The sequence below is a fragment of the Tamandua tetradactyla genome, chromosome 9 (assembly GCF_023851605.1).
Source record: "Tamandua tetradactyla isolate mTamTet1 chromosome 9, mTamTet1.pri, whole genome shotgun sequence".
In the NCBI taxonomy this organism is placed as follows: Eukaryota; Metazoa; Chordata; class Mammalia; order Pilosa; family Myrmecophagidae; genus Tamandua; species Tamandua tetradactyla.
The window spans coordinates 77,115,960-77,129,797 of record NC_135335.1 but is presented as its reverse complement, the minus strand read 5'-3'; the positions used below and the strand labels follow the sequence as shown (position 1 = coordinate 77,129,797).

General features: G+C 38.0%; 1 protein-coding gene across 1 annotated transcript; it reads right to left on the bottom strand.

Annotated features, from left to right (window-relative positions):
• Window positions 1-591: 591 nt before the first annotated feature.
• LOC143646164 (small ribosomal subunit protein eS4, X isoform-like) lies at window positions 592-1,485 on the bottom strand. The gene has a single exon (XM_077115131.1). It carries the CDS (start codon window positions 1,455-1,457, stop codon window positions 666-668), a length of 792 nt encoding a protein of 263 aa, XP_076971246.1. The 5' UTR covers window positions 1,458-1,485; the 3' UTR covers window positions 592-665.
• Window positions 1,486-13,838: the final 12,353 nt, after the last annotated feature.

Sequence of the window (13,838 nt, the reverse complement as noted above, 5' to 3'; positions counted from 1 at the left end):
TAGGAAGAGACCTATCATGATAACTTTGTCTAGAGATGGCATTTAAGGAGCTAATTGGGGAGGTGTCACCCAGAAATTTTTGGATTCATAATTTAAATTCTCCTTGTTTGTCACAGGTATAGCTAGGCGATGGCTGAGAGTTTTTTTACTGTATGTGGGTGGGTCTGGTTGTTGGTTGCTGTTCTCTGGAGTTGGAGCAAGTTTTAGCCTGGAAAATGTATACAAGATGAAAAGTTAAAGAGTTTTGCTGCAGTGGGGGCTGTGAATAAAACTAGGTATGGTCCTGTTAACGGCTTAAGGTTAAGGAATTTTATATTGACCCAGTCCCCTGGGTGCAATTTAAAGGACAGTATGTCTGAGCAAGGTTGAGGTAGAGAGTCCCTAGCTATGTCCCATAAAGCTGCTGAGTTTGGGTTAAGGTGAAGATATAGTCTCTTATGGGTGAGGGAGATATGGGGATATTTCCTTACATATATAAACATCCATACATTAATTCAAAAGGGCTTAGAAATTGTGGTTTGCAGGGTGTGGAATGGAGTCGCACATGAGTGAGGGGCAATAGTTCTATCCATGCTTTTTTTTTTTCCAGGAGCAATTAATCATACTTTATTATTAATTAGCCACATAAAGAGTTCTTTCTCCATCCATGTCACCTAAAGATCATTTCACCCACTGCTCTGTTTTGCTGCCAGCCTCTTGTCTCTCTCTTCAGCAATTGTGAGGCGGATACCTTTTCCTCGTGGAAGAGAAATCCACGGCTTGTTGCCTTTGCCAATAACAAAAATGTTGGAAAGCCGGGTGGCAAAGCTGTTGCCGTTGGCATCTTTCACGTGAACCACATCAAAAGAACCAGGATGTCTCTCTCTGTTGGTGATCACACCAATTCTTCCCAGATTAGCACCTTCAGTAACCATACACAGGTTACCAGTATCAAACTTTATGAAATTGGTAATCTTGCCTGTCTCCAAATCAATTTGAATGGTGTCATTCACCTTGATGTGGGGATCAGGGTAGCGGATGGTACGAGCATCATGGGTCACCAGATGTGGGATTCCTTTTGTGCCTACAAAGATCTTCCTCACTTTGCACAACTTGTACTTGGCCTCCTCAGGTGTAATACGATGAACAGCAAAACGACCCTTGGTATCATAGATCAGACGGAAATTCTCTCCTGTCTTGTCAATGCTGATGACATCCATAAAGCCAGCAGGATAAGTTATATCAGTTCGGACCTTGCCATCAATTTTTATGAACTGCTGCATACAGATTTTCTTTACTTCATCTCCTGTTAGGGCGTACTTAAGTCTGTTTCTTAAGAAAATGATGAGAGGGAGACACTCTCTCAGTTTATGGGGGCCAGTGGATGGACGAGGAGCAAACACACCCGTCAGTTTGTCCAGCATCCAATGCTTTGGAGCTGCTACACGCTTCAAATGCTTCTTTGGACCACGAGCCATGGCTGCGCTAGGCACGGAAAGAGCCTATCCATGCTTTTTGAAGCACAAGTTTTGAAAGATGGATTTTAATTAGGCCATTTACTCCTTCTACCTCTCCTGATGACTGGAGCCTATAGGGAATGTGTAACTTCCAAGTTATGTCAAGTGTTGAGCTAATATCCTGCATGATTTGTGAGGTGAAAGTGGGCCCATTGTCAGATTGTATAGATGTAGGTAGTCGAAGCAGGGAATAATTTCTTTGATAAACATGGAAACAATAGTAGTTACTTTTTCTGAGGTGCTTGGAAAAGCTTCTATGCATCCTGAAAATATGTCTACTTAGACTAGGAGGTACTCTGACAGATGGCATGTGTGTAAAATCTATTTGCCAATCTTGGCCCAGTATTTATCCTCAGGCCTGATGAGCTGAGAATCGTGGGGTTTAGAGGCATCCCTATGGTGAAATATGTTGGCAGACTCAGCAGCTTCTTTGAATTTCTGATAACTTGGTGAGGAGGTTGGGTGATCCAGGTACTGACATCAGAGCTGAACTAGGGGTTTGGGACTGGAATGGAAATGATTATGAAGGATTGTTAGGATATTAAGGTTTTCCTTTGAAGGAAAGATTATTCTGCCATTTTTCTGTAAATGCCCATCTTGTAGAGATGCTTCTTCTTTGGTTAGAGAAAGTTGTTCCTGGGAGGGCTATTAGCTGTGTGAAGGATGAATTTTTGGTGGCTTGGAACTTAGCTTTTCTGTCAGCTTGATTATTTCCTTTGGTAATTGGGTAGTTTAATTTTTGATAACTTTTAAAGTGGAGAATTGTAGCCTGTTTGGGAAGGAATGTTGCCTGGAAAAGTTTTAGGATAAGATGGCTGTTAATAATGAGGGAGCCTGTGGTGGTGAGCAATCCTTTTTCTCTCCAAATTGGGATATGAGAGTGTTTGATGTGGTAAGCATATTTTGAGTTAGTGCAAATATTGACTAGAAGATCTTTTGCTTTTGTTAGAGCTCTCTTGAGAGCTACAAACTCTGTCACCTCTGAAGTGATTCATGGCAGGAAGAGTCTAATTTTAGAACAGTGCCTAATTTTACAGTGGTTTAGTGGACTTGGGTTGACTTATTTACTTGAGTGGTGCTACCATCGATGCACCAATTAGTGGTTGGTTTGTGAAAGGGTGAGTCTGTGATATTTGGGAAGGAATTTATGAAGTGATTTTGGACTTCAACACAATCATGAAGGGGAAGGTTGCTATTAGAGAGATTGGATATGGGAAGGAATGCAGTGTAATTGAGTGAGGGGCATCTATGTAAAAAGACATTCAGGTTCTCAGGAAGTGTGGCATGTAGGTTTTGCAGGTGTGTGGTAGATACTATGGAGATGGCTTGATGGGTTAAGAGGAATTGTTGGGAATGGGAAGTATGGGCCATCAAGGAGGAGAAAGATATTAATTTTGAGCTTTCTTGAATTGGTAGTGAGAAGGCAGTTAGTGTTTGGAGACAAACTGGGCCATCCGAGGGTGATTTTGTTTAGTTGTTTGAAAAAATAGGTTATGACCTGCACATTGGAGCCATATGTTTGGGCCAGAAGTCCTAATGCAAATCTCTTTCTTGAGTAGATGTAGAGTTGGAAGGGTTTGTAAGGATTTGTCAAGGCTAAGGGGGAAGAAGTAATTAAGACTGCCTTAAGCTGCATAAAAGAGTGGGGAAGTGATTAGGGAGGGTCTATTAGTTGATGGGAGTCCTGAGAGGCTGCCTTATAGAGTGGACTGGTTAAGAGGCTGAAGTTTGAAATCCACAAAATGAAAGAAATTGTCAAGTTCCAGGAAGGAGAACAATTTAGGTTTAGTTGTGGGTGGAGGTGGGGGTAGTGCTTAGTGATTAGTTCTTTTTGTTGGTAGGAGTTAGATGGACTCTTAAGTATGTAACTTCTGTTTTCAAGAATTGCTCTTTGTTGGGGAACACTCAGTGGCCTTTATTCATGAGGAAATTGAGTTGGGTGATATAGCATGGAAAATGGAGAGATCTAAGGAAGGGCTACATAAGAGAAGGTCATTGACATATTGTATAAGGGTAGAGGGGTGGCAGGGTTAAGGTGGAGTGATCTTTGGCAAGTCTGTCTCGACTTGCCAAAGTCAAGAGGGCTGTCTCAAAAGCCTTGAGGGAGTACTGTCCAAGCAAGCTGTTGGGTGGTTTGGAAATGGAAACTGTCTAGGTGAAGGCAAATGATCTTGGGATGACCGATGTAGTGGGATTGTAAAGAATGCATCCTTGAGGTATAAGATGGTGAAATGAGAGGTGTTTGGGGGGACAGAAGAGAAGAGATTACATGGGTTGGAGACAATTGGGATGATGAGCATGATTGCTTCATTAACGGACCTGAGGTCCTGAACAAGGCAATAGGAGTCATTTGGTTTCTTTATTGCAAGTATTGGATGTTAACTAGGGAGTTGGTTGGGCGAAATAGGCCAGTGGTAAGGAGTGTATTGACAATAAGCTACAACCCCTGTAGTACTGGGGAGCAGATTGGGTATTGAGGTTTATTTGGAAAGTGGTTAGGATTTTTCAGAGTGACCTGCAGCAGTGTGTAATCATGTGGCCACTGAGGGGTGCTTAGTATCCCATACTATAAGGTTAACTCAGTTAGAGAGAACTGGGAGAAGATTTGGGTGGGTGGTTGGGTAGAGGTGGAGCGGATAAAAGGAGGAGGGTAGCAGTTGGGAATGGGGATGGTGATAGTGGAATGAAGTTTTGTCAATATATCCCATCCTAACAAGAGGGTAGGACATGCTGGTATTACTAGGAAGGCATGGGTGAAGCTCATTGTTTTTATAGTACATAGGAGTGGCTAGGTAGTGAGGGGATTAGAGACTAAGCCACCAGCCCACAAATAGAGAATAAAGAAGGGACCAAAGTTCTCGCATGCTCTGGGAGGACCAAATGGGTAGCGTTCGTATCTAAAAGGAAAGAGATCAACCTACCTGTAACCTCTGTTGTTACTGGTAATGTCAGTTGTGATGTTAGAGATGACAGTGGCTTTTGATCCCAGGCAGTTTCAATCTTCAATGGTTAACCCCAACAGCTCTGGGAGGGATAATCCTGGCCAAGGTCAGTGCCCAGTGGAACACTGGTTGTTTGTGGGTGGTCTGGAGCCTGCTTCCTAGCTGGAAGCCTGAGGGCAATCTGTCTTCCAACGGTGCTTGACTCCACAAGCTGGACAAGGTCCGAGCAGAGCCTGGAGATTAGAGCAGTCCCTTGCCCAGTGTTGCTCTTTGCAACACTTGAAGCAGGGTCCTGGCAGAAGATGGTTGGTGGTGACAGCGGTTCCTTCTCAGTTGTCTCGATAGCAGCTACGATAAAGGGATATTTAGCCTGATCTATTATGAATTCTTTTTTGCTTATTTTTTTCACAGTTCTATTGTTAAAGATCCTAAAGCCTTCTTTATGAGATTTTTAGGGGTCTATGGCCCATCCTTGAGTTTTTGAAGTTTTTTCCCAATTTCTGGAGGGGATTAAGAGATGGAATGGGGTATATAGGTATAATTTTCCACCTCCAAGCTAAGGTCCAAATTAATATATTTGAGGAGGGCTTCAGTGAGCCTACTCATGAAAACAGCAGGGTTTCATTAGCAGGTTTTTGAGTGATATCTTGTATTTTATCAAATAAAGGGCACATTTTTCATGCCTTCAATAATACAAGTTAGGAAATGGGTTGTTTGAGTGAGGTCAGGGGGATTATGTTGATAACTCCAATAAGAGGCTGTAGTAACAACAGTAGTGGATGGTGATTGGGGTTTGGGCATGAAAGGTATCAGTAAAAGCTGTGCAACATACTAATTAATAATTAGACTGAACACATGAATTAACAAACAGATATTGAACACTCAGAAAGGCAAAGAGGGACATGGCAACATTTCAACTAAGCCAAGAGGGGCTGTAGGGAAGAGAAGAAGGAAGAGGGAAGTGCCAGAAGAGGGCTGATATTCTGCAGTGGACTCTGGAGATGGGGATGGAGGAGGAGAAGGGGGAATGTTATCTTCTGGCTGCAGCTTGGTTGGGAGGGGCTGCATAGGGAAGAGAGGGAGAGGAGTTAAAGAGGTCTTTGGCTAGATTAAAGAAAGAGTTCTGTGGTGGGGATAAGGATTTGATAAGTGAAGCAAGTTTGGTATAGGGAGGGGGTTTTGGTGAGGAAGACCCAGAAGAAAGAGGGTGGCTCAGAGGAAATTTGAGGATCATAGCAGGGAAGGGCGGCCAGTGTGTCATCAGAAGGGTTGAAATCTGTAGAGAATTTTGTGGAGGATTTTTCTGCACAGGAGATTTTGGTTTCTTGGATAAGGGAACTGAGAGGAGGGCATTCATGGAGGAGCAACATTTGGTAGGTGGTACAGGATTGGCACCTGGAAGGATGGCTGCAGAGGAAAAAGAAAGTCTGAATGTAAGGAACCCCAGACCATTTGCCATTGTGCTGTATAAAGTCTTTGAGATTTTGGAAGACTTGAATGTCAAAAGTACCAGGTTTAGGCCATTGCCTGTTATTATTTAATTTATATTGTGCCCAAATTGATGTGGAGTAAAAAAGAAGTTTTACGATCAGATTCTGCCTCCTGGATAGAGAGTTTTAAGATTATGGAGGGGCAATTCCCCACTCAAAAGGCCTCCAGAGAGGTCCCAGGACTCACCTGGCCAAGGAATCAGTGTCTGATGCTATTTGCTTGGTTGGCAATGGTGAGGTAGAGGCTCCCTACTGATTAGTTTGTCTCAACGAAGTCTCCCAGCTTTTGGCACCAACATGTTAGGTTCAAAGGAACCCTGGAGACAAACTGATCACAGTTGAAGGAATTTATTCAGGTACCAGCAAGGTGGGGGTCTGAAGTCAGACTTCAACCTACCCAAGGAGAAAAACGGAGATCTTTTATATTTGAGGGACTAGGCAAAGTGATAAGTGATGCGTGGGTTTGGTGGGTGCTGGACAGGAAAGGACCCTGAGCCTTTGGCCTTGGGGAGGGAGGGAGTGCTGGTTGGGACATGGACAGAACTGTATTTCGATATTGCCCATGTGTCAGTGGGGATGGCTTCTGTCATTTTTGCCCCTTGTTCGGGGTTGAAGCCTATCATTCGAACAGGAAAGAAACCTGAGAAGAATATGATGATTATTTCAGTTTATAAACTGCTATTACAAATACCCCACAACACACTAGCTTAAACTGTAGGAATCTATTGGAACGTGGTTTAAAAACTAGAAGATTTGCTGCCTCCCAGGGTCAGTGGTGTTCTGACTGGCCAGCAATCCCTGAGGATCCTTGGACTTTCTCTCACATTGCAAAGTCCTCTCCTTTGTCTTCTGGGTTCCTGCTGACTGCTGACTTCTGGCTTCTACACAGCTTCCACTTCCTCAGTGGAAGTGATTTTCTTTTTTTATACGGCCTGTACCAATAGGATTAAGGCAGATTCTGGTTCAGTTGGCCATGCCTTAACTAAAAATAACGTCTTCAAAAGGTCCTGTTTACTTTGGAGTCACATACACAAGTATGAGATTAAGATTAAGAACATTTTGTTTTCCTCCCTGAGGTACTTAATTCAACCAAACACATTAACTGAAAAGCAAAAACAAAAAGTAGGTTTAATATCTTTCTTTTATGTGGAGTTAGTTTTTTATCTTGGCAGGAAATGTATTTCTTTCTTTTAATATATTTAATCATATAAGTATAAATTAACAGAAATTTCACTCAAATATATGTGAAATACACTATATTTTACATAAAACATAGACCATTTGTTAAATTAAATAAAGCCATTTGATAACATAAATAATAAGCTAAATTATGCATGTGTAATTTTGGATACACCTATATGTTAAATTGAATAAGGTCATATGTGTACTGGGATATCATTTTTAATCAGTAACTTTACTGGAATTATACTCATTACATTACAAAGTAACACTCTTCAGATGAAAAAATATAGCTAGTGTACTGGGCATTCTGTGTTATCCACATGGTTTCATTATTTCATGTATATGAAAACAAGAACTTTTTAGTTCAAGCAGATAATTTTAAAATATTGATTTCTATCTAAACTGACACCTAACTGAACAAAACATGAGATTAAAGATTTTGAAATGTCATAGGCACTTCCACTAATAATTTCTTGAAGTTTTTAGTCATAAAATATCTTATATATGTGAAAAATAAGCATGAATTTCTTAGTGAGAATGTCACTGAATTTTGAAGAACAAGAAGCCCATTTATTTTTTAAGCCTGGGAAACTTCCTGACCATGGCATCTAACACTGAAGTCCAATATATTAAAAAAAATTTACAGTAAAAAGTGCTGTTCTAGCTGAAAAAGTAGAAGACAATGCTAGACTGTATTTCTTTGATCTTAATTTCCCAACATCTCTCAACAGAGGCTTTTAGATAACTTTCAGGAAACCACAAGCCTTCAGAAAACAGTTTAAGACTTACAGATAATATATACATGTCCTTTTAGATCATTGAAATTAAATCTGTGCCCAGAAAGTGCTTTATTCAATATCACACATTTGCTCAATGATAGCATGAAGAGACAATTTTCCTCACCTTTAGAAAAAGTTTAATTGGAATCCCAGCTGCATTTTTTTCTACTTGAATATTCTACTTTCCAATGTTCTAAGATTGGACTTAAAGTGTAAGGAAGTATGTTGACTTACCTATGTTTCTCTGTACATTTTAAATTCCATTTTCTTTCATGACCAGAGTCCTAGGATTTAAAAGTGACACTGGAATATTTTCAAGAGTTTCTCATTACTTTTGCCAGCTTCTTTAAGAAACTTCTCATCAGTTCAGAAAAACAACAACAACAATTTTTGACAAATTGTTGATCCAAGGATAAATGGCATTTAAGGGAAACAAACAAAACTTTAGCTTTTCACCTGGTTGAAAAAATGATGAAGAATCTCTTTCTCTTTCTCTCTGCAATTCTTTTTGATTATATAAACAGCCACAAATCACTTTTAAATAAGACTTAAAAAGCATTATATTCATTAATTCATTCTTTCTCTCATGCTACCTTTTTTGTAAAAATATTGTTCATGGCCTTTAGGATTAGATAAGCACTATTTTCTGAATATCTTTCAACATGCAATGATATATTTAAATGTATTTTCATAAATAATTCTCTATTTTAACAAATATAAATACTGACAAATTTAAATATAAATTATATGCAGTTCCATTCATTATTTCATTGTTTAAGCTATTCAAGAGATGAAAATATAATCATAAACAAAGTATCATTAACACATCGATTGTTATGAAATACTTGCCTTTATATTTGGCAAATTTTTCCAAGAGGAGTATGAAAAGAATGATCTGTGCTGCAATCTGGGCTCAATAAAAAGGCAGACTCTCCTATAAGTGATTGCTTTGATCAATAGAGTCCTTTTTAAATATTTATATATACTCAGACTCTGTAATGTATCAGATCTTTGTTAATAATCTGTAAATATTTGGGTTATAATTTTTGAAAAGTAAAGGAACTTTTATTAGAGAAGAAATGATTCTATATGACAAGGTAAATTATAAAAGGGGCACATACTTTGAGTGGTGGCCAAAAATGATAGGTTTAATGGACAAAGATCTAAATTTGATGTCTTTAATAGCATTGGAACTATATAGAAATTCAATTATGTCAACACATAGAGAATATATGCTATTATCTTTACATGTATTTGTATTTGGATGAAAATATGGGTAAGAAACAATGGTTCTAAAATTCTATTCTTAAATTATACATGCAATATATTTATATGTGAAATGGATGCCATCAATCTCTGGGGATAGTAGCGTATATTGATTGAGTGTTAAAGTCCTCAAATAATGAGAAATGTAGAAAGAGAAATCTAACAATCCTCTTTATAGACTGTATTTCCTCTATACAACTTTCAATAAATGTTGTAAATCATGTATACCATCATTTCTTCACAATAAAACATACAACATGAGACATTGTTAAAGATAAAATGAAAGTGATAAAAATCACAATGATTATAGGATTACTTTTAAAACTTGTAATTTAAATTCTTGCTGGGTAAGCTGAATTATCTACCAGCAAAGAAAAGTCTTCTTTAATATGTAGTTCACCAGTCTTTCTTTTCAATCTGATTTGTTTTCATCATCAGAATCATTAGCACATTGATTCCCTATTATTTTTGTCCTTTTGTTCCATTTTGCAAATATTCACTGGGGATACAGCGGTAAACAATATAAAAAAAAAATCTGCCCTCCAAAAACTTCCATTGTGGAAAAAAAAAATCAACATCTATGATTGCTCATGGGGCAGACAGTTCTTTTATATATAGATAACCACTTATTTAATACTCAAGAAAACATGAATGATATAGGTATGCTATTATTATCTGTACTGCAAAATGAGGAAACTGCAAAGTAAAAACTGGTAGGCATTTGGCTCACATATATGAACTATGGTTCCGTGATCCTGCTCCTAACAATTTATTCTTTCTATAGATTGATGGATGAGAGAGAGAGAGATGAGAGGTAGCTGAGTAATAGAATCAGAACTTCTTTTCCTTTGCTTATTTACCTACAATTTACCATCTTTCCTGAAGGATTGATTCGCGTGGTGGTATAGTCAAAATTTTCAAGTAAATAAGAAAAAATACAATCAAAGCTCATAAGGAAAATAATCAAAAGAAAAAATGGAAAATATATCACTCCTCTTAAGAGCAATGTCTACTCTTACATTATGAATTATTTGAAATGGAATTTCTTTATAGATTAAGTATAATTTTCCAGATTTCTTCTAAGAAATGTTGCTGTGAGCAACCTGCATCCCCTGGGAAAACCCCCCAGCCATGGCTCCTCAGAGCCTTCTAGGTGGTTCCAAACGAATCATAATCCTGTTGTCAGCTGATTTGCAAAACTTTCGATCATGTCCTATTTCATTTTGATTACATCTTCTCCTTCCATTGCTTCATCTTCTTATCCTGTTTCCTTTCATCTCAATGAATTTCTGACTTTTGAATCCTAAGTGAATACCTTTAATTTTCTTAAGTGAAATCTGAATACATTTTATTTTCAGATTCATGGCCTTGGTTAATTCTCAAAGTATTCTCAAAATGCTGTAAAAGAAATGCTCTCCTTGTTGTAGCAAGGAGATTGAGAGGACAGTGGGGCCACTTTGTGTAGCAGAATGATCAGGAAATGCACAGACTAGTCAGTAATTCCTGATAGTGATGGACTTGGCTCCCGAAGGCATTGCTAATAGTAATAATAGTAGTGTGATTACACTGGCTCCATTTGGTTTTCTAACATGAAGTATGTATCATTGGTAGCAAAAGACGAGCTTAGCAGTTGTGAGAGAAAAAAATATATGAGCCATAGGAGGAATAAGAAGATATTAGGCCACAATACACCATAAATACAAAGGTTTTACAGTTTTAGACTGTAAAAAGAAGTTAATGTATTTAGACATTATAATGTATTTCAGCATTTTGCAGTTATCACGATGTTATGAAGTACTTTTCAGAGCTAGGTTGTTGCTTCTTAAAAGACAGGATGAAGAAGTATAGAAGCTATGAAAAATAGAAGGAATCAGGTTATTCATTGCCAGGCATAAGGCAGGTATGAAAATTTAATGTCATTGTATGACCTTGCTGCAGGAAACAAATTATCCTTATTCCAGTGTTCTGCATAAGATTAAATCCAAGTAGTTAATAAATGGTTGAAGCTGCATCATTCTTTAAATTTGCTAATACACAATCTGAAAAATGGAAAAGGTTGACATTATTACTTCATTTGGGGAGATGGAATAGAAAATGGCGTATCTGTTACATATGTTAGTTTCTGACCATGAAGCCAATTTCAGAACTCTTCCCCCTAGAATCTAGCAATAGATAAATGCATCTCGCTATTCTATTATTAAGATCATAAATGTAAGGATGACATGAAAAATCAGGATAAGAAAAAGAGGAATTGCTCACAGAAGGTTTGCAGGACATAGCTAAGAAATATATTAAATCCACAGATGCATATGGACATGGTCTCTGCAAGCATTTGATCAAGCAAAAAGTCATGAACTTAAATGCACAAAATGAAATACAATGAGAGCTCAACCTGGCATTTTACTTTTAAGACGTTGGCAGATATGATGCATCTATGATGACAATAGCTTACTATATTGTCTAACCCAAATATAAAGCAATGTTAACTTACTCTAGCTGATCCTGAGGATTCAGTTAGGCCTAGCTAAGATTCCAGAGAAAACAATAAAACAGCTAGAAAGAAAAGTTAGCTTTTTTCCATCATATTCATGTGTTTGCATATCTCCATACTGTGAAGGATCATGAATTCAGCTCTGTCTCCGACTATAAATTAAGGATTGATTAGCTGAACTATGTTGGGACAGACAACTATTTGTCAGTTTATTCTATTATCGGTTTTGCTTTCTTCTGAGTAAAATTTCTGTAACACCTTGTTTTTTGCAAGCACTATATCTGGACAAATTATATTTATATTGGTTCTTGAGAAGTGATTGTTAGGTTCATTGAATGTTCAAGATCTTGTAAGATTATGGAACTAAGACATGGAGGCTGGGTAGTGTGGATGGGACTCACAAAAGAGCGGCAGAGTCTGGATTTCTTTGTGTCACACATGAAAATCTATCAGAAGCCTCTTAGTCACAAACAGGCTCTAAAAAGTGGACAGAATAACATGTTCTATGAATATCAGTCATAACTGATATTCACTGGGTTCATGACCAAACAGGCATTAATACCCATGGGTTAATGGCATGGACAAACTCTTCCAAGCAGAATTAACAGTTTTCCAGCAACAAAATCTGAAGTATATCTGATGACATGGTGCTTATCTCCAAGATAACAGCCAGTTACTTTTATTGATTCAGGGTGACCACATCGAATCTCCATGACCTGAAGAAGACAGTGACTTGTTAACACCTGTATAGATATCATCAGTGTATCTGAAGTGTCCATGTATATTTCTTGGACCTCTGCAAGTGGCAGCAAATACTTGCTTATTATATTCCCAACGGGATCCATAGAAAATTGATTACTTCTAAGAAGCCAGTTTATGACAAAAAAGTGAGAAAATATAGCTTAGCATTCTTAAGAAACTGGTCAATTTAATGATAAACTAAACTACTGAAATTTTGTTATAGTTCTAAAAGACAGTGGCCAAGATAAGGTGAAGTTTCCCTTGTAGTCAGGTTACAAAGATAGAGAAAACAAGAGTGGCCCCTCTTAAAGTAATTTCTCTAAGTCAGTCTCTGGGTGTTTGCCTCTGTGTCTTCACACAACTCTGAGTTTCACTGCCATAATATTCTAGACAATAAGGGACAGTGAAATTAACCAGCAACATTGATATTGATAATGTAAACCTGAAACATAAAACTCCCTGGAGGATTCAGAGCCTCAAAGCCAATAAAGCAATAGACTCAACAAATAAGGTTGTGAAGACCAAATTAGTTATTATATGTAAAGATCATGGAACGGTATCTATTATCCAGCCAACACATTATAAATGTTAGCTATTAGTATTGGTATGACTACAAATGTATGGTTATCTGTATTGGCTGGTATCATAAAAACTTCCTTTGATTGTCATCTTCTCTAATTCTAGATCTTTTTTCATTCCTCTCAAAGGGGAAACTGTATAATTCCAAAAGTCTTGCAATAGTTTACTATTCTCTAGGGCAACAGCTCACTCAACTTCCTACCAAAATCCTTCAGCTACCACCATCTCCCCATCCTGTTGAAGTTTGCCCTCTTTCTCTAGCACTTTGCCCTATTTCTTCTTATTTCAGCAAAGGCCAGGTTTTATCTAACTCCATAGGGAATTTGCTACATCAGTCACTATTACAATTGAATTATTTCCTTCATGAAAGTCATGTTCAAGTCCTTACCCCTGGTCCTGTGGGTGTGAACCAAGTGCCAACAGGATCTTTGAATATGTCCTTAGGTGGGGTGAGGACAAATTGAATGAGGATGGGCCTTAATTCAACATGGATGAAGTCCTCATCTGCAAAGGAAATTGGACAGGGAAGTAGAAACCAGAGGAAGAATACAAGGACATAGATTTCCATGTGATGGAGGCTTGCCAGAGAATCTATCATCATAATGTTGCACACTTTGGAGAAAGAATAGCCTTGCAAACCTTTTGGTTTTGGACCTCTAGCCTCCCAAACTATGAAATAAAACATTTCCGTTGTTCAAGCCAACATATTTTTTATATTTGTCATAGGAACATTGACCAACTAAAACGGTTAACTTACATATTTTCCATATCTTCATCCTGTTTGTTATAACTAGATTTGTTTTGTTTTGTTTACTATATAGCTTTCATGAAAATGCTGTTATCTTTACACTGTGGAACAGTTCTGCCAAGAT

What these genes read in the sequence shown, in the direction of transcription:
- LOC143646164 (XM_077115131.1), bottom strand. Translation starts at nt 1,457, where the DNA reads ATGGCTCGTGGTCCAAAGAAGCATTTGAAGCGTGTAGCAGCTCCAAAG.